Here is a 22,432-nt window from a genome sequence, read left to right as displayed (position 1 = left end):
AAAAATTTAAATCTTTTCTTCAAAAAGAAATTAAAAATTAAAAAATATTTTGACATATATGTCGTGTATCTATAGATAGCACCATTTTTCATGTTTCAAACATTTGCATAAGTAGTAACATACTCTATTTCCTTTGTGGAACTTGCTTTTTTCTTCTCATCACAATGCTAAGTTCTGTCTATGTTGATATATGATCTCTCAGACTGTACCATCCAGTCCTGTGGCCAGTGGCCATATTTGCCACTGAGCACTAGAAATGTGGCTATTCGAATTGAGATGTGGCTGTAGGTGTAAAATACATGCTGGAATTCTAAGACAGTATGAAAAACAGTAAAATCCTTATAATAATTTTTGATATTAAATGTTGAAATGATAATATTTTAAATATACTAGATCAAATAAACTATATATTAAAATTAAAAAAATATGGAGTTTAATCTCCTTTGGTAACTGAAATACATGAGAATGAGTAGAATACGAGGATCATGTCATTAAGACATAGACATTCAAAATTAGAAAACACCTGTTTCTTCATGACTCTTTAAGACCACAAGTGCTTCGATATCCCAAGCATCTACTTACAGTGACCCAAATTCCAGAAGAGCCAGGCACCACTATACTTAAAAAGTAATGATAAAAACAGTATGGAGTTTCCACAAAAAATTAAAAATAGAACTACCACAAACTAGTAGTTGATAGTTGGGCATGGGATGGGGAGCACAGCAGAGGGAATGCAGAGAAAAACAAATACTGGATGATCTCACTTATATGTGAAATCTGGAAGGAAAAAAAAGAACTCATAGATACAGAGAACAAACTGGTGGTTGCCAGAGGTGGGGAGTGAAGGGTGGGCAAAATGAGTAAAAGTGGTCAAAAGGTACAAACTTCCAATTATAAGATTTAAAAGAAAAAAAAAAAAGATTTAAAAATCCTGGAGATATAATACACAGCATGGTGACTACAGTTAAAAATACTGTACTGCGTATCTGAAAGCTGCTAAGAAAGTAGTTCTTAAAAGTTCTTACCACGAAAAAATTTTTAACTATGTGTGAAGATAGATATTAGCTAAAGTTACTGGTGGTAATCATTTTGTAATATATACATATATCAAATCTTTATAAACTAATACAATATTATGTCAATTATATCTCAATAGAAAATTAATGACAAAAATGTCAGTACATATAATAGGTAGTATAAAACAGTCTCAAATGAATAGAAAAAAATTTCTAATGCTCTCAAAGTATTTGAATTATAGGAGAATTGGAGACAAAGTTAGAGGTTATATCTTTCAACAGATAAAATTGACTAAAGAAAAACTAGTCTTTTTTCAGAGCAAGAGAAATAGGTTAACTTAGAGATTTACATATTTTTAAAGAAAGGGGCCTTACTTTTAAATGTTTCTCCCACAGGATGAAAATTAGTTTAGGAAGGAATTTAACCACCAGAGGGGGCCCTTACCAAACAGGAGAAATAAAATGTTAACAGCAAACAATAGTAAACACAATTAAAGGTTAGAATACATCTTACAATACAAAATCTTTCAATTCTATGAATTCTATACAATCACATGTAAAATTCTGATTGTTATTTTTCTGAGAAACACAAAATTTTATCATTGCAATGGGACCTCAAACTCATTTGTTCATGTGCCTGTAAGCTGAACAAACATGTGAAAGCTGCAACTAGTCACCCACAGCAAGTCAAATAGAGAGGTAATATTTATCCCTTACACTCCACCCTACACCCTCCTCTTTTTTTTAAAGTTAGTTCTAGGACCACCAATCACTTATATATACAATGTCAACAGTCATCCTTAAACAGCCACCTAATTCTGGGTCTGGTGATTCCAGGAAAGCCCATGTTATCACCATTCTTGGATTTCCTCTTATCTTTTACCATTTAGCTACAAGAATTTTCTACACGTCTTAGTATATCTTTAGGCCAGTAAATTTAAATTTATAAAGAAACAATATCCATTATTTGTTACCTATTAACCAAGAATGTGTTAATATTTGAAAATAACACTTATTAAGTACTTGATAAATGTAACATCTCATGTAAACCCCACAACAACCCCATGAGGTAGGTACTGTTATTACCCTCACTTTACAGAGTCTCAATGCTAGTAAAGAATAGACTACAAACTACAGGGCTAAGTACTGTGCCATACCACAGATAAGAAAATTGAAACTTTTATTGAGTTAATTATAGATTCACATATAGTTGTTTAAAAAAATACACACAGAGATTCCTTGTACACTTTGCCTGGTTTCCTACAATAACATTCTGTGAAACTATGATATAATGTCACAAACAGGATACTGATAATATAACCTATCAACCTTATTCAGATGTCTAAGCACTTTTAACCAACCAATAAATACATCTTTGCTTTTATTCTATCAACAGTTCTAAATGCTCTATGTAAAAAAAAAATCTATTCATTCCCCAATTGTTTTTCTCTCTCTTAACTGGTCTTCACTTATCTTATAATTTTATTTTTTCCCAAGGAATTTTAGAATTTCTCACTATTCTGTAGTTATATATCTCAACATCCTTATTCTCTTTATAAATATGTAAACTCACTTAGTTTACCCTAATTGCTCCAAAGCATGGGCCTTGGGGTCAAGAATTCTGTCATTTAATCCCAGCTCTACCATGTACTAATTCAGGCAATTCATTTAACCTCCTAACATTTCCCTCATCCGAAAAATGAGAATAACAGTACCTACTTTCAAAGAGCTGTTGAAGATCAAAGTTTGCCTACAAAGTGGTTAGTACAGTACATGGCAGAGAATTAAGTACTCACTAAAAATTTTAACCATAATTTACTATTCCCTCACCAAGACTTTTCAAATAGCAAATCCATCCATCCATTCCAACCTCCTTAATATCCTAACCTTGCCATTATATGCCCATTTGTTCATTCAACAAAAATGTACTGTTTATACATAAAGAAGATAAACAGATGAACCAAATATATAACTTTACTTCACAAGTACACAATTATGAAAATTTAAGATAGCAACAATGCCAAAAAAAAAAAAAAGGTACTGTTAAAAGTTCTCTGACACTTTTGATGGAGGAAGTAACACATGACCTTTTTAGAGTTAATTCATTAGATAAATAAATGGGAAGACAGAGGATAAGAAAGGGATGGGATTTAGCATTTTCTAAGGTAAGAACATAAGGGCAACTAGGGTACCAAGGGAAAAAAAGGGGCTTGTATAGGAAACAGCAAACAGTTCAGGCTGCCTGCACTAAAGGGTATCCATAAAAGGAATAATGGAAAGTGAGACTAAAGACTGGTCAGGACCTGATCGTAAAGGGCTTTGAATCCAAGTCCAGAGTCTAATTCATTCTGTCTATAATGAAAAGTCAAAGATTCATGAGTAGTGCACTTATGAGTTCATAACTGTATAGTCAAAACATGAATGTGCTATAACATGTAAAATGGATTAGAGATGAAATCTCTGCTGTGTCAGTATTTAGAAACTTGCTGGTGCAATTAATCAAGTAAGTAGAGAACACATAGAAAGATCTGAAAGAGAAAAAAATACTAACATAACTGAATCAATATGGCTTGAAACAAAATGTGAGAAAAATGAGAAAGTCAATATGACAGACTTCAAGCCTTATTTCTGTGAACTGCACTGAAGAAAAATGACTCTTGGAATTCACTAAAAATCACTTATCTACTTTCCTAAATTCCACACCATATTTTAACTTCTTTACTGGATTGAATTATTTTTACCTGGGGAGTGAAACAAATATCTTGCAAGAACATAGTAATGTAACTAACAAATAGATTAAAGAAATCTGGAAAACTATAAGTATGATGAGCAAGAGATGGAAATGGGCTACTTATTACATTTGATATATCCTAACATGCTTATTAAAAATAAGATTCAGGATACCTGTAATCACTTGTTCATAAAATAGGAACCAGGATTCCTGCATTTATTTGTTCACTAGTGTATCCCCAGTATCTAAAAAAGTGCCAGGAATACTGTTAGCACTCAATTAATACATTTGTTGAATGAATATGTAAATGAAAAAGAAAAAAGTTATTAAATTTTAAGAAAGGTTCTTTCTTGGCCTCAATGCTATGAATACTCAATATTCTCTCCTACTTTTTCTCTTATTAAAATTGCTAACTTACATTCAAAAATATAAACTGCAATATATTAATTTAATAAAGGTTATAACAACATTTTAAGTAATACTAAATTATTAACCACTAAAGGTTAAAACAAAAATCTTAATTTAATATATCACCAGACACAAAGTAAATGATACTTGAGATTTTACACAAATTTTTAAGTATCTCCCAAGCGCCACTTTGCAGTTTTGGAATTTAAAGGCAAACACATTTGTTGCTGGATGGGAAATCTGAATACATTTCCTTGCAGACTTTATTATCTTACCAGGTCTTTCTTTCCCAGTGCCTTTTGACTCAGCAAATTTCTGTATCAAGCTTTCAACTGTAGTGTTAGCCATGTTATTTATAAATTCTTCATGGACCTATTTGAACAAGATAAAGATAAATTCTTTTTCCATTAAGTATTCTTGCCATTTATCAGACAAAACTTCCACAAAACAATTAAACTATATTACACAAAAATACATATTTTTTGAACCCAGGGCCTTTGAGAACCTTCATTTACTTAACATACTCTGTCACCTAACTTACAGTGGGTACCAACCACTGCTTACATGAACCCCTTAAGATATGGCTGCATGGCCTTAGAAGTAAAGACTAATTCCTGTTCACATCTTGGAATGTTTTAGAGACACAATTCTTACAAATAAAACTTATATAAGTAATGAAAAAGTTTCAGATCTTTAATAATAAAAAAATAACAGACTTCATCTTTTCTACTATTATTTCAATGCATCCCAAACTGTCATCATTAAACCACTTTTATATTTTTGGTAAATTTCTAAGTACAAGTTCTGTAACTTTCTGAAGCTGTTATTCTAACTTTTAAAATAGCAAAACTTTAAAAAAGAAACATTCAACAATTTTAACTTAAAATTTTTAATATAAAGAGGACTGAGCATAGTTAATTTGAATCATCCTTAGTGGCCAAATAATCAAAAATCCAGTTTATTTAATATATAATACATGTAAATATATATTCTTTATCTGAAATAATTCAGTATCATGTTATGAGTTTTGGATTTTTAAAGTCATAAATGAACATAAAAGTCTCATGAATCAGTTCAACAGAAGTAAAAACTTACCTGGCCTATCTGCAAATGAATTTCCTTTATAGCATTTGACAAGGATCCTATAATTTCCTTTATGTGAATGAGATGAGTTTCTTCAATATCTTGAAATTTCTGGGTAGCAAATATAAAAAGTTACATCTATAAAATACATATATATTATATAAACATATATACACATAGATTCTGAAATCGAAAGACCTTTTAGAAGTCATCTCAATACAGCTAACCAAATTTAGTAAGTTCCCCATTATTATGTAATGTTTAGCAATGCTTCTAGACAAATGGGTTTAGTAAACATACTAAAATATGGCATTGAAAAAAGTTAACTTTTTGTTATGCCATTTCTCAGACATCATGAACTTTTTCAGAGTTTGAAGATATCACAAATTAAAATCTATAATCATGATCAGAAAATAAGGAGAACCAAGATAATAGTGTCACAAAAGCCAAGGGAGTATGTTTCAAAACTGAAAAACAATTAGCTGGCAAAGCAAAAACTGCTGTTTACTTCTGAAGACTTTACGATCTAGCCCAGAGACTCTCAAAATGTCTTTCTAATCCTTGAAATGTTAATACATAGTCTTCAAGAGGAAATCTGTGGTCAAAGAAATTTGTGAAGTCCATATACTCTATTTTAGCAGTTCTCAACTAAAGGTAGGGATGCACCAGATCGCCTAGGAATGTTTTCAAACTGCAAAACACACAGACCCTGCACGACAACATGAGGGATGGGGGTGGAAAGAGAGAAAAATATTGTTTAGAAAAAATTCTCAGGTTATTCTGACATTTATTCCCCAGGAAGAAAACTACCGCCAGACTTGGCTTCACAATAAACGTTAAAAACTGAGAAATACTGAAATAACAAAACTTGTTTCACTCTGCTTAAATCAGTGTTTTCCAAATTTCTTTCACCAAACAACCCTTCTGTTTTTCTTCTCTGAGTATCTATTAATATCTCACAGAACAACAATATTCCTTAAAACAGGATTTGTGAAATGCTGAACTAGCCATTTTCAAACAAAATACATTTGTCATTTCTACTGCACAAACTTGATTACCCTTTTTTTCTTTTTCTTTTTTTTTTTTTGTGCCAAATTAAAGCAGTTCTAAGGAATAGGCCTAAATGCCTTGTTATTATTCTCTGGTTTATCTTATGAAATTGCCTCACTCCATATTTAACATCTAGTTTTCTTCAGCACTGAGTTCCATGAAAGGAAATCGCTAAGCCAAATGATCATGTCCATATTTGTGTAAAGAGTCTGAACTTTAAAAAAATATCCAAATGGTGAAATTACAGTTTTGGCAGTAATGCAACAATCCAAAAACTTGAATCAATCAATTTTATTCATTAGGAATGGCAGAGTTAAAATAGAATGCTTGTCTTGACTAATTCTGACCAAGTCAATGAGAATACCAACATTGCACGATCCGGAATTAGTCTTAAGAACTGAGAATATACAGCAGGAACATGATTCTATTTTATGTTCATGCTATAAGAAGTCACCCTCATCTTAAATTTCTGTAATTTGATGAACAAGGTATCTTCTCATAGACAGGTAGACCCGAATCCAGGAAAGCCTGGTCAAACAGCCACTAATTTCATATGGATGATGCTTAATTCCAAGAAAGTTGTATCTTCTTCTCATTCTCTTTAGAAACAGAGAATGAGGCAGATCCTTAATTATTTAGAAAAACTTAAAGCATGAAACCACAAAGGAACTCGAAGCATAATTCAGACAAAATTCTGAAATTGCACTGGGTGTTTCTGGTGAGGGGACACTGCTAAAAATCACAATCCCTCAAAATTAGTGACTGCTAAACTCAGAGCCTAGCAATGGTAATATAGTCTCAAGTGTTTGAATATAATTAAATGAACTTTCTTGAACAATCAGAAAGAACTTTCCTCCTTGCAATTTCAAATCTACTGTTTGTACGTACTGTTACATGAGTATATTAAAATGTACAATTTTGTCAGCCACTAGAGATATATAAAAGCACTCTAACTCTAAATCTTTAATCTGAGGGTATTGCTTAAACAAATCTCAGTGTCTTTAAACTAGCCAACAAACTGTTAAATAAAATCTCTATATTGTTTCAAGTTTTTCAAGTACATTAATTGATAGTGGTAAAAAGCATAACCACAAAGAGAAGTCACAATTTTAATCACACTTATTCTCAACCGCATATGAAAAAATTAAATCACAAATATTCCAAGTAATTTCTGACCTCTTTCACCCCAGGGCCTCAATTTCTTTCCTACTAGTAAATTAGGCCATGTCACCCAAATTTGATTCTCACTAGACTAACAGGCCCTTTCCTGGGATTAGGTCAACCTGCTTGGCCTGAAACAAATGCAAAGTAGAGATGTAAAATAATTCTTTTCACTTGTAAATAAACCAAATTAAAGTCTACTATCTATTAAGAAAAAAAATATTTAATCTATCCTGCTGGTGTGCACGTGTGACAGAAAGAGAAAGGCGGGGGAGAAGGGGGGAGGAGAGACAAAGATGGAACACGAGAGAGAACATACACACACGAATTAGCACGGTATACCATTATCTTTATCTAAAAGCAGCATGGTTATTCGCCTACTCAAAATAAATTTCCCAACTTGGAAATGGCAAGATAAACAATTAAAATGCCAATCTAAAAAAAAAAAAAAAGTAATGAGGAAGCAGAAAAAGGAGAAGAAAAGATGAATGCTAAGAATTCTTTAAGAATACATTTATAAAGTAATAAAAACAAAAAACTCTGACTCTAGCAAATTTTAATTCGTTTTTTCAAATTAAATAATTGAAAGGCAGCATTTTTTTTTGATAGAACTAGTCATTTTGATGCAAAATTAACAAATCAACAATAACTGCCTTACAAATGAGCATTCCTGATGATTTAGAAGACAAAAGAGCACGTGCTGAAGTCTACAATGACCTCAGTTGTTATAGAAATTGGAACTTTTTATCTGACTACAGTTGGAGCCTCAATTTAACAACTAAACCTTTCGTGAAACATTATCATTTCCCAGCTACCATGACATTACATTTCCCAGTTTTCTTTCTTCTCCTACTTGAGTTTCAGCATCTCTTCCTCTACCAAACTCAATGATGACTCTCTGAGAGCTTGGCCCTTTCTTCCCCACACTGTCCAAAGGTGATGTCATTATGGCTTTGTGTGCTGACAAGCCCCTGTTTTATACAGGCTCACAATCCTTTATTCAAAAACTTTGGGGCTAGGTGTTTTGAAATTCAAATATTTTGGATTTTTTAAATAAAGAAAATATGGTGTTATAACCATATATTTCATAAAACTACCAGCAGGATCTGTCTGCAATGGCATCTGTTTATCAAACACATAAATATTTCTAAAGGAAAATATGTACATTCAGTCTAAGTAGGATGAATAAAGCCTAGAAACAGAATCATGTCAGTTTAAGTCAACTTTTGCTGTGAAATGAGTTATAGGAAAAAAGCTTTTGGTTTTCAGGGCTTTTGGAATTCAGAATTGTGGATAAGGAAATATGACTACTATGCCCAGCTCAGCTTAGGTATAGGCTATTCAAAACTGAAAATCTAATCCCCTTCTAACACTTCAAACTAATAGTTCTTCACGTAGTCTTTCCCATTCATCTCTATCCATATAGACGTAGAAGCCCAAACTTGGAAGAGATCTCGATCTCCCTTAGAACTACCCCATCCATCCCACCACTGCCATCTCTAAATGCATTCACGTATTTCTTCAAGGCCACCACACTGGCTTTCATCCTTCTCACCTGATTACTACAAGGCCTTCCAAACTGGACTCTTGATTCTCCTTTGGCCTCACTATAATCCGTTCTTCACAAAACTGCCAGAATTATCTTTTAAAATGCAGAACAGATTATGTCACATCCCTGCATACAACCCTCTACTATCTTCCAACTACTCTTAGAAGAAAACCCAAACCCTTACTAATCCTAGTCCTTGCCTAGCTCAAACTCATGTCTTACCATCATTTCTCCTTACTCAGTTTTAGTAAAAATTTTTTATACTTTCTATGACAGCTCTTTCATACCTCTATGCCTTCATACCCATGGTCTCCAATGCCTGGAACTTTCTGGCCCCAGAATGAGTCTCTTGCTCATTCTTCAAGTCTCAGTTTTAAATGTCACTTCTCCAAAAAGGGGTTTCCCAACTCCCTAATCCAAATTAGGTCACCACTATTATTCTATCTCGTGGAAGCCTGTCCTTGTAACAATGTAATAATTTATAACTTTATATTTAGGCATGTATTAAATGTATGCCTTCCTCCTCTGTACTGTACACTACACCTAGAGCAGAGAAATATGTTTTATTTACATAGATTTGGTAGACACTCAGCATCTAGCACGGTGCCCACGGCATGGTAAGCAAAGATGGATGCATGTATGCCTGGTTTCTGGGGTGTGAATCCTTCACCACTCCAAGTGAGAAGACTCCTTAAAGTCCAAAAAGTCAGATTCATTAGTCTTTCTTTCATATTTACTGAGCACCTACCATGAGCTGAGAACTGTTTTAAGTGCTGAGGAAAGTAAACATATTGATTCCTGCTCTCTCAGAACTTACATTTTTGTGGAGGAAGAGAGACCATAAGAAATACAGGTAAGAGAGCGAGTGTACTTTACCATGTTGTTAGCCTCTCATACAAGATTAAAAATAATGTTCTAAGAAGAGTTTCCTCCATCAGCCTCAGAACCAGAATAAAGGTGACGCAGAACAGCTACAGCTGACCCATGATGAACAAGAAGCATCATGGCAAATAAACTTTTGCTATTGTAAGCCACTGAGATTTAGAGGGTTCTCTGTCACCTCAGCATACCCAGCCTATCCTGACTGATACAATAAATAAAATCCATGGTAAGTTAGCTAATGAAAAGTAGCAAAGAAAAAAAACAAACAAGAGGACAAGAGAGTGTGGATGGATGTTTTAGGATTGATTCATAAAAAGCGCCATCTTAAACCTAGGCCTTTAATTAAGGTCCTAAGAACATCAAATCAGATATAATTATCCCACACTTACGGGAGACAGAAATTTTTTTATTGTCTGCCTTCTCTCATTAAAATGGAAGTTCTATGAGAACAGGGAGTTTTGACTATTTTGTTAACTGCTACACCTTAGCATTGAGTCATTTCCAATTTTCTTCTTAAGCAGAAGTCAATTTTAAAATCCATACATAAAGCTAATAGTCAGCACTGTCTTCATCATCTACCAATGTCCTCATTTTCCCCAACTCACTTTCAACAGCCTCTTCTGATCTATCTGAATAATCCTTTATGATAAGTATTGCATCTTGGTGCTCAATCTCCAAAACAAAATGTATATTTTTAACATAGCACTATTAAAACATTGAGATTATACATTTTAACATTTCTAATACTAAAAAATTATATAATGGAAAAATTATATTTAACCAGTAAACACAAATATTCTGCTTTCAATTTAAAACCTTAAAAATACCAACCTGAGCTGTTTCTGTCATTTTCTGTTCAAAATCAGCTTTTGCTAATGCATATTTTTCCACATAGAGTTTATAGGTATCAGTAGCTTTCTTAGATTTAACAGCTGCCTGTAACAAAACAAAAACATTGTGAACTACACAATGGACTTTTTTCTTTCTTAATATAAAATAATAATCTAAATTCATTTTAATGGATGAGGCCTATGCTGAGTTCAATATGACATAAATTAACTTTAATATCTTTTCAAGTCCTCCTTAGTAATATTTTTTGTTATAATCACACAATAACACAGAAACTAAATGCTAATTCTTCTTTCCAGCTGACAGAACATGCTTTAAAAAGTTAATACTCTAATTTATAGCCCAGAGTAAGATCATATACCACATTATAAGATAGTTACTAAAAATTCGAAGAACAAAAATATGACAATACCATCAGAATATGCTTGACACTCCTTTCTACACCTGTAAGCCTTCCTCCTCTCCCCACAACATACATATGTTCTACTGAGTGTCTGATTAATGGCTATAAATCTAGCTCAAAAGTTGAGAAATCAGTTTTACTTGATGTTTCTCAGTTTCCATTATGCTCCAGAAAATCGATAAATTTTTTAATCACTGCTTATTTTTTCAAGATTTCTATTTTTAAAAATTTGTTACTGTGTTATTATAGTTCTGGTTTTATCAAAGTAACTTATTCAATAAAAACAATGTTAAATATCAGGCAATGAAGAATATAAGGATAAATTATATAGGGATCTTTTCAAGAACTTCATAAAAGAAGTATAACATACATAAACAGCTAGAAATTGGTAGAAAGTAACAAAGCCACAGAAGTAAAGAAAGATTCTGTGGAAGACAGACATTCAAGAAAGAGAAAAACTATGTGTAACCTATGAATTGGGGCAGACATATGGCTATCAAGAAACTTGACTATTCTCAAAGGACTGATCAACTTGGACAAAGGAAGTTTTAAGAGGGAGAGGTAGTGAAGTATAATAAGAGTTTAAAGACGATCAAAAAAAAAGAGAAGGTATAAGATTTCAAGATATAAAGATCTTCATTTTCTTGATGAGGTAAGAGATGATCTGCTAAGAATAAAAAAGAGTAGGGTAGGGTTAGGAGCTTCAGGAGAATGAAAAAAGTTTCAAACCATGGTTATAGAGGATGCAGCAAGTAATAACTAAGGTGAGTAAAAAGGTACTGCTAAGAACCACTAAGGTTTAAGTAAAGCTGAAAAACAGGGAATTTCTGTAGAGCCAATCAGAACCAATATGCAATTATCTCCAGCTATGTTCAGAAATCTAAGAATAAGAATTAGAAACAGAAAATTAGGTTTACCTGGAGGTTTGGGATTGGCAAGAGTGCATATAATCCTATTTTCTAGAAAGGAAACTCCATATTCTCTCTAAAATATAATTGCATATATTAAACATGTATGTTCTATGCTTTCCTGCCTTCTTAAAGAATATAGGATGCCACTTTATCATGTAAAGAAAACTGGTTTTGGAGCCAGAAGAAACAGGATTCAAATTCCATCTTCACCATTTACTACCCCATTTGACCTTGTCTTTGAGCTTGATATAGTTCTCTCATTCCTAAAATGAGAACGATACCACTTATTTTTTAGAGTTTTGACAGTAATAAAATATAAGTTACATAAAATGCTTGGGACAGTGTCTAGTATATAGTTTAACCTACAAAATAATGGTATCTGTTATTATTATAGTTTCTAAAAAAAATATAATCAGAAACACGTATTATTATATTTTGCTGTTATTATATGTAAGAGTTGTCCCAAGCTCTCTATCCCTAAAGTAAGTGGCTAAAGCTTATAATGATTTTCTAGTTTGGACCTATGGATTTTTTTTTTTTTTTTAACTCTTTTCCCAGTGTCTGGCCGTTTAACATTATTTTATACTACTGTTACTATACCTTTATCTAACATCCTGGCAAATACATAACAATTAAATAAGTATTTAGAGTTTACAAAGTACCCTCACAGGAAACCCAGATAACCCAGTTTGCTAGAATTTTATAAACAATTTTAATGGCATGGTTATCAGGGTTTCCTTTTGGATTTTTTTATCCCAAGAAACTTCCATTTCTTCTTCCAGCTACCTAAATTTTCAGTCTACACAAGAGTGATCAACAACCTACAGTCCATGCAGTAATTTGTAATGACATAGCCTAGCAAAATGTGCAGTCCCACTGGTATCTCCTTCTTTGCTTGTTCCTCATCCTAACACCTACTCTTTTTCTCTGCTATTAAGTTCCTCTTTAATAATTTGTGTCAGATACTGATATAGACATGAGTTGTGATCATTACTAGAAATATTTGCAATTGAAAAAAAATTCATAAAAATATAAAATTTCCCCAAAATATAACTATAATGATTGTGTCCATACTTTTAAAAGTAATTTATTTCATGGGATCTTTCCTGTTTTCCTTTCACAAGTTTTCTTTTTACAGGTTCTGCACAAATTAAAATACTTCCCTTTCTAACCTTACCATTATAACTTCTCTTAAATTCTTGTTTGGCACTAGTTAATATGTCTTGGCTCCCCAAAAGAAAAAAATTTCTTGATAGGGATAATATGCATTTAACCATTAATAACCTTCTTAACATCTAGCATGGTACCAGGCAGGCACATAGTAGGAACTAAAACATTTATTTACTTGCACACAAATTACCACTCCATAGTCTACCTAACAATCAAAAAAATACTTGAATAAATCATTTAAAAAGGCAAGAATCTAGTCTATAACCTATATTTAAAATAGACTTAATTTTTTATTATATTAATTAACAGAAAAAATTAAAATAATATTTTGCTCTGATTATTTTTCCAAGTAAACAAATGAGCTGTGTTGTGGACAATGTAATAATGGTTTCTCACTCGCAAAGAATTTATAATCTAATAGAAATAAAAGATGACTGACTGAACATTACTCCTTATAGAAGACCTATATATCTCTAGAATATAAACAAAGTAATCACTTCACAACATTAATCATCACATCTAAAATTATAAGACTTTAAGAGATGGAAGGAAGTTCCCTAAGCATATTCTCCTATTCCTGTACTCAAATATCAAATACTCTCTAGAAATCTAACTATTTTTGGTATTCAAATCTTTACTGAGTCAAGAGGGGTAGAAATATAAATTTTAAAATTTTAAGCTAGCATATTTTTATAACTTTTTTCTCCTAAAATATTCTCACCATAAATCTTGGTCTAATGTTCAACCTGGCATACAAACTTATTTGTTCATTTTTTCTGACCATAAAAGCATCAACTTCATCATCTCAAAGGTTAAGAGCTAGATCTAACCCAGAACCGTGAATAGATAATCTTTTGGAGCATACTTTCTGATACTAGGAAACTGTAAACTTTCCATTTCTCTTATTTGGAAACATAAAGGGAAAAAAGATACCCTCTATGAGTTCTAACATGTTTTACGTCAGTTGTCACTCTTCCAACATAAACATAATATTCTAGAATCTTAAGAAAATTATATACCAACTTAAAGAAGCATCTTGGAAAACCTGACAAAAGAAGTACTTAGCAATAAAGGACAAAATTGTTTAAAAATTTGTAGACTCACCAGGTGTTTTAAATAATGATAAAAACAAATTTAAACTAAGGTTATCATATAAACAGACACAAAGGCAATTTTAGAAGGTAATTGTAACCAGGAACATCTATAATTTTTTAAAGCAAGAAACATCTCTCATAGGAAACCACCATACAGCAATTCTATATTAAGTCAAAACTTTCTAAATAGTATATATGCTTAGTAATACTATAAATTCTTATAATACAATTATAGAAACTAAAAGTCCTAGTAGTAACAAACAACCACTTTTGTAAAGTCATTACTAAAAGGGAAGTTGGAGCATTTGTTCTTAAATAAGAAAATTATATTTAAAAGCAATAGCTACATTTCTTCTCATAAATAAAAGACTGGCTTTAGCAGATTACCTACTGATAATAAAATAAATCCTACATCTTACTCATTTTATTAGAGTACTATAAATAAATTTACTGATATACTATCAGAAATATTTAAGTGCCTATAATTTTTATAGTAAAATTCTATAAAGCAAATGTAGATATAAAAGTACTTAGTCAATGTCCACAAACATGAGTGCCTTCTAAATGGTGTTTTATAAAAATAAAGCTCTGTGAGGGTGAGAAGCATCCTCATAATAGCCACAAGTATTTATGTTTTCAAGTTTACCAAAGAAGAAATGGTTCAAAGATCTTTGTAGATTTTTTCTTAAATCAATTCATGTTAACAAAAAGCTTATTATAGGCCAAAATAAATTATTTTCTTAGATTTGGATCTGAATATATATAAATCAGAGACTTACCAGCACATCTACTATGACAAGCAAAGATATCACCTCAGAGTAGAATAATCAGGAAAAGAGTACCCTTTCTCTGAGCTGTCCACCCTACTACCGAGCAAGTGAGACAGAGACTAGAGACTATTTCAGCCACCAACTCACAACCTGTAGTAGGACACAACCATATGCTACAGCTTTGCTCCATATATTAATCAAAAATAAATCCTTTAATTTCATTGAAATCATTACCTTATATTAAACCTTTTCTGGTTTATATCAAAAGATTCAGATAATCATTTCTTTAAGTATAATCTCTAGCTACTATACATTTTTCAAGTGGTCACTACATAAACAAAAGATAATAACAAGCAGCATTTAACCCAGAAGTATTTTAACCCTCTGGAAAGTTTCAACTAATTTAGATAGCCGACTTCTGCATTAATGATATGGACATTATACTAATTTACTGTTAGACATGTATGTTACAATACATACTGTATGTAAATGTTCCTATAGCTCACATTTAAAAAAATAATTTTATTTTGAAATAGTCAACTTTATATTATTTGTTCATGTCCTTTTTTTGAAAATATTAATTATTACATAGATGAATGAGGCCCCACTTCCTTCCCAGTCTCATTCCCCTCACTTGCTCCCCAGATTAACTCCCATCATGTGCCTTAGTGCTTACTGTCCCTAAAACATATTTACTTATACAGAAATAAAAAGGTTTTGTTTTTTTTTCTTTTGCAGAGAATTAAAAATTATGTAAAAGACAGCAAAATCTACATATTTTTCTGGAACTTTGCTTTTCTTGCTCAACATTATACTTTTTAGATTTACCTATGTTAATTCATGTCATTCTAGCTCACTTTTTTTTTCCTTTTGTAAAAGAAATTCTAGAGCACACAAAAGAAGAGTAATAAACCACATGAACCTGGCTCTAAGATTACCTCCATTCCTCTCCATCCAATATTTTTTTTGCTAGAGTACTGTAAATCCCATATCACTTTACCCTTTTATTTTACCCATTTATTTCAACTACTGAATAGTCTCATTACATAAAACATTCTCCTACTGCTGAACATTAAGGTGGTTTTACGTAAAAATATTTTTTCTCCAATTTGACAACCAACCTATTTATAATTTATATGTATTATGGTTATTGGTATGTTTGGACTTATTTCTTTCAACTTATTTTGATTTTTCTGCCTATCATTCTTTTATTTTGCTATTTTTCCTCTTATTGATAAATTTTAATATTCTTTTCTTTTTGCTGACTTAGAAGACTTATATTATACTTTTTTAGTAGTTATTTAATGTGCATATTTGGCTACTATTAAATCTAATACATCATTAATGGTAAAGCACAACATTATCTTGTGTACGACTAAAATAGAAAATGCTGTCAAGTAAGCCATGAAATAAGACTTTCTTATCACATTTTTTATTTTATACCTATTTAAAGAGCCTTTTTAAACCTACTTAGAGGTAGATTTTTATTCTATACCACTCCTATGTGATACAGAGTAAGAAAAAAAAGAAAATGAACTGTTTGAGATACTCTTAAATCAAATTCATATTCAGATTTTAACCCTTCACAATTATTTTCTAATTCAGGGATCACTGAGATCTGTTTTTTTCCAATGTAATATTATCCTAAGTGTCATCAAGGGCATTATTACACAGCATTTCTTAAAAGTGTTTCATTATTATCTCCAGATTTTCTTCCAAACACTGGGGCTTACATTTTCTTATCTTACCAAGAGATGTCAACAAAAAGGTTTGTAGATAACATCAAAACTATTCCTTCCTCAATTGGTCTTAAAGTGGTCTGTTAACTAAAAAATTCAAGTATTAACTAAAAAATCCAAGTATTGCAGTTGTCCAATCATGTTACCTGGTATAATAAATTTCACATGGGCAATAAAACTACACCACAAATACCACCTAACAACAGTGATAAGATACCATTAAATGAAGATGCACTGATTTCAGAGATGTGAGGAAAAGAAATACCTGGTAGCTTTTAATAATCTCTCTTTCTCTGGTGTCTAGGTCTGAATTTATCTTAAAATTCTTAATACAAAGAATATACTTTAAACCTGAGGACTCTTGAATTTCTTCAATTCTGATAAATTCTGAGCTGTTAAACTGCAAATACTACTTGCCCACCATTCTCTCCATTTTTCTTGTCTGAAATTCCTATCAGATGAATGTTATAACCCTTATTTCTCTGTATTATGTTCTGGGTGGGTTGTCTCAGTATTACTTTCAAAATTCTCTTTGACTATATCAAGTCCAAAGACCACCTTCTCCATTCTTTAATTTCATTTCGATAACCCTATTTTTCAGATCCAATAACTATTTTCCTATCTATTAGACCTTGATTCATTAGGTCTTTAGTCTTTAGTTTCTTAATCTTCTTTAATATAAGTTTATATTGGGTCATCTCTTTGAACATCCTTGACACACATATTTTTGTTCCTCTGTAATTCTTATTCCAATTGTTAAATTTATTGGTGTCTTAATATTAGATTTCTCAGGTGTGCTCTAGAATTTTTGTTGTTTGCTCATTTCAAATGGGAGGTTTCTTGGTTTTTTCTCACTCTTTTCTCTCCATCAGTACTGCTGGACAACTCTATAGAATACAGTGTAAATGGTACCTCCTAGAATTGCGTTATGCTCTATCCTTTACGCATACCCATCCCCAGCTACCAGTTTTCAGGTTATTTTTTGCCAGCCTTTCAAGTCCCCAATTTAATATCAGTCTTATAAAGACAGTTTAATTACTTCCCCAGAAAAATAATGGTGATATGGCTCAAACAGTCATAAATTGGTTCCTTCACTCGATTCCCAGTCAGAATGGAATCCCAAAAACCCCAACTTCCAACAAAGCTTTAATTTAGTCCTAGTCAGCAGCCCAAGAGCCCTTCTTCCTACCTACAGCTTTACACAGTAAATGTGGCTCCTTGTGCTTACCTTACGTAGGGAACATTTAGTGCCCTTTACCAAACAAAAGCCAAATTCTGCTTAACTTAGAACTTAAAGTCCAACAAGCCTGCATAATCAATCTCTACATGCCACTCCAGGTTTCTGTTCTATTTCTGGTTCACAGGGATAATATTCTTTTTGGATCCTATTATTTTGTTTTCTTTTTATATTTTATTCATAATTGCTGTCAGGAATGGAGGGTTTTTTTAAATTGTGAACTTACTATGCCCCATCTCCCCACCCCGCCACTTATCACCCCCAAATTCCATCAATTGTTTTAATCTTTCCATATTCTCTTCTAGTTTTTGCCCTGTATGTATACCTTTGTAATTATTTTAACTGTAATATGGTTACAATTTGGTTTTCCTTTTTTACTGGATATTTCAAATACTTAACATAGCTTTCAAAATTATCACTCCCTATGGCTCATTCCTAATAGAAACTATACCACATCAAACAATTGAATGGTTGGGGGGAAACATGAGTGGGGGAAAGGGTTGTGGTTTACCACAATACTATAAAAGTGTGCTGAATGTCAACAGTAAATCACCCACAATATATATTTAAAGCTTATCTTCAAGTATCTATGCTTTTCTAAATATACCAAGTCTTACTTCAAAAATGTTTTTACCTCATTGTTGAATCTTATTGTTGAAGCAGTATCTCATCGATTATCTTATAAAAATATCCTATGTGTCACTGACATAAAGAAATCATTCCTTTTTATGTGTCTGCTAATCTATTTACCATACATTTTGCAAATCTTGTTTCACTCAGGTAAATCACTAACAGAGGCACAGTGTCTTATCTTTAGTATGAGATCATTCTTGAATGTCTGAAAATTAAATGCAGTCATATACGTGACAGTGCTTTGAAACCACAGAGGTATTATTTTTATTATAATTACCTTTTCTATTTCTCTTTGTGTAGCTCCTTCCTTTTTCAAACGTTCCTGTTCTACACACTTGGCATTGTAATTTTCCTTGGATTTCTGGAGGGCCTGAGTTATGCTCTGAATGGTTTGAACAGCTTCCAGAGTTCCTGCAACTTCTTCTTTAGTCTGTTTGGTATGAAATAATTCATCAAAAATGATCAAACTGTAAAGCACTCAATATGTGACCAATCAACCCTTTAGCAAGAAAAAACTGATATCCATGCTAAGCAAAATAAGTCAAACAAAAAAGTAGAGAACCACGATTTCACTCATATGGGGGATTAAAACTGAAAGCAACAAAGAAACAAAAACTCATAGACACAGACAATATAGTGGTTACAGAAGAAAAGTGAGGGGAAGATACAAAAGGATAAAGGGGGTCAAATGGTGACAGAAGGAGATCTGACTGGGTGATGAACACAATGCAATATACAGATGATGTATTACAGAACTGTACACTTGAAAACCTACAATTTTATTAACTAATGTCACCCCAATAAATTTAGTTTAAAAAATTGATACCTTTTTATGAGATTTTACTTGTTCATCTCCATATTTCTGAACTTCCTTGATTAATTCTTGTAATTTTCTAACAAGATCCAAATGACAATTAGCTAATTTCTCTGTAGATGTTTTGAACACATCCCACACTGGCGCAAATGTTCTAAGGAAAAGAAAACATGGGAGTAATTTATTAAGAGAAAAAAAAAGTTTAAGGCTCCAAAATAGAACTAATGGAAATAAAAATGTTATAGTCAGCAATTTTAATTAGGCAAAAGATTAAATTAAAATATATTACAAATTAAATGACAGACTGGCCTTAATTTTTTAATCCTTGGTTGATTTTTAAAATATTTTTGGACCTCAGGTATATAGAAATGGGTTAACTACTTATCACATGTCTGGCCAATGGTTAATTTAAACTAATTTGGTCAGTACAGAATTTTAAATCTTTATGACTGTCTACAGCAATGTCACCCTGAACAAACCCGATTCCGTCTGATCTTGGAAGCTAAGGAGAGTCAGGCATGGTCAGTACGTGGATGGGAGACCACCTAGGAAGACCAGGTGCTGTAAGCGTAAAAAATAAAAAAGAAAAAATAAAAATAAATAAAAATAAAATAAAATAAAAATCTTTATGATTTTAAGAGATGACATTAACACAAAAAAATCACTTATTATTTGAGAAGTACACATTCCAAAGACAGAAATATTGTCAGTAACTTTATTATCAGAAAACACAGTTTAAGTCAATCCATGTTTTTTCTATCTACTACCTAGTAACTAAAAATAGGTTAGAACTTTCTATATTAAAACCACAGTCAACTGGTTAAAGCTAACTTCTGTTATTCTACTTTCTTTTACTGTGGTAAATAAAAAAGAAAGTACATTTTAAAAGAGCACGTCTAAATGGAGGCTCTAGAAACAGGAGGCTACCAGAAAAGTGAGGAGAGAGATGGAAAAAAGAAGGAAGAATGAAGTTGTTTTGAGGGAATGGAGGAAGAATTAAAGGAGAACTGGGAGGAAAACAAAACAAAAAACAAACATGGCCATCAACCACCAGTCCCCACTCTCCTCGAAAAGGTGGTAGAACTCCCCATCTTTCCCAACCAGTAATATGCTGCAGAAGGCCCTCTTAGCTGTGGCTGACAGGACTTACATAATGGACAGTGTCACTACCTAGTGGATGAAACTGAGAGTCCAGTTCCTTTTTACCCAGGCTGCAAAGTAGGAAGACTTTTTTATTTAAAAACACTCAATGACATTAGAGAATATTGTCATAAAATAGTTAACCAGTTTTTTGGATCACAGAATCATATGTGAATCTGATAACTGATAGAGACCCTCTTCATCAGAAATATGAATACCTACACAAAATTTTATCTAAAATTTCAGAGGATTCACAGACTCATGAGAAACCCAGATACAGAGGACTCTTTCATTGAATAGCATTATAAAAATCTTCATAAATGTTGGACTAATTATTTTCACATCTGAGCTAAAATATAACCTTTTCTCAAATTTTAGATAAACAGAGTAAGTATTCCTTCCAGAGTTGTTATGGTTCAAATTATACAATTATTCTTCCCAGAGTTGTTACAGGTATGAGAACATCTCATTTTAAATATATTATTATTAATATTCATTTTTCAAAAGATACATTTCTTCAACACAAATTTTTAAAAGGAATATTTAATGATGATCTATAAAATCGTGACTTTTTAATGTATTTTAGTCATTTTAATAGTTTGTTTTTAAAGATCATTGTTCAACAGAATTTCAATAAACTTACAGAAAACTAGAATAACATGCATAACATATAACATTTATAAAATCAAAATTATACTACTGAATGACTAGTTTATAAAGGGGAAAAGTAAGTTTCATTTACTTTGCATTAAGTGATTCAGCAAGTTCGACTATATTTTCAATTAAGTCAAGAATATATTCATATATACATCTTAAATAATTACATATTATATTTATAAATAATTATATCCTCAATGAAACATAATATTCTGAAGAACTTTGCCTAGATCAACACTGAAAAAGAGTTCTCCAAAGAAATTAACTCACCCAAGTTGAGAATAATTGCTTGCGGATTTTGCTAGTTTTGTCATAGACCTGGAGTACGCTTCTTCTATAGTAGCTCTGTTAAATCAAATTTTCATATTATAATATCTCTTGGTTAATGACCAAACACAGCAAAGTTATCAAAATACAATTAAAACTGTAAAAACAAAAAGATAACTCAAATTATATGTTAGAAATAAGTAAGTATGTGGTCTTAATGCCTTTTGCACACATCTACTTAAAAAACTAGTCTGGTGTAGAACTAAAATAATTTGTATCACCAAAAAAACATAAATGAAGTCACTACTCTTTTTACCTTTAGTACCTATGGTTATTTAAACAGGAAATACAAAAGTGCTGCATCTTGTATTATTCTCTCTCTGTAAACTGACTGTGTGCAAGTCATTTGTTTTTAATACTTACTTGGTGTACTTAATATAGTTTTATTATGCTTCCACATTGTGATTTCATTATTACGTACATTTAATAGAATAAGAGATTGATGATAATCATTTGCACAAAACTAAATATGAATTATTAGCAAGTCTAAAGTCCTGAACTTCATGGCTTAATCTAATTTGTGATTAGATCTAAAATACTAACGAGTATTTCACACTAGAATAATGTGTTTTATATAACTAGCTGATAGAATTTTAGGCTTAATAAAAACAAAACATCAACCAAAGACATTAAATATAGGATAAAAAAAAATTTTCCACAGACAACATAACCTACATATACAAAACATGAGGCTGTCTTGGCCTTCGTAACACTGCATAATTTAAGTTCTACCTTATCTCTCCATAAACACCCCGTTCCTTCTTAGTCTGTGCTACTCTTAACAGTGGAACAGTCTATAACCACCAGT

General features: G+C 31.8%; 1 protein-coding gene across 2 annotated transcripts in view; it reads right to left on the bottom strand.

Moving 5' to 3' along the window:
* The window catches only part of FCHO2 (FCH domain only 2), a 104,296-nt gene that overhangs the window by 59,923 nt on the left and 21,941 nt on the right, over positions 1-22,432 (bottom strand). For both annotated transcript variants that reach the window (XM_006913131.3, XM_025047779.1), the window contains 6 exons: positions 21,568-21,642; positions 19,513-19,654; positions 18,964-19,116; positions 10,712-10,816; positions 5,251-5,349; positions 4,431-4,527 (listed from right to left, as the gene is read on the bottom strand). In XM_006913131.3, coding sequence (XP_006913193.1) covers positions 4,431-4,527; positions 5,251-5,349; positions 10,712-10,816; positions 18,964-19,116; positions 19,513-19,654; positions 21,568-21,642 — 671 coding nt within the window. The remainder of the gene's footprint in view (positions 1-4,430; positions 4,528-5,250; positions 5,350-10,711; positions 10,817-18,963; positions 19,117-19,512; positions 19,655-21,567; positions 21,643-22,432) is intronic.

This window comes from Pteropus alecto, unplaced genomic scaffold (assembly GCF_000325575.1).
Source record: "Pteropus alecto unplaced genomic scaffold, ASM32557v1 scaffold20, whole genome shotgun sequence".
Classification (NCBI taxonomy): Eukaryota; Metazoa; Chordata; class Mammalia; order Chiroptera; family Pteropodidae; genus Pteropus; species Pteropus alecto.
Note: the sequence above shows the minus strand (reverse complement) of the source record. Positions and strands in the feature narration are given on the sequence as shown.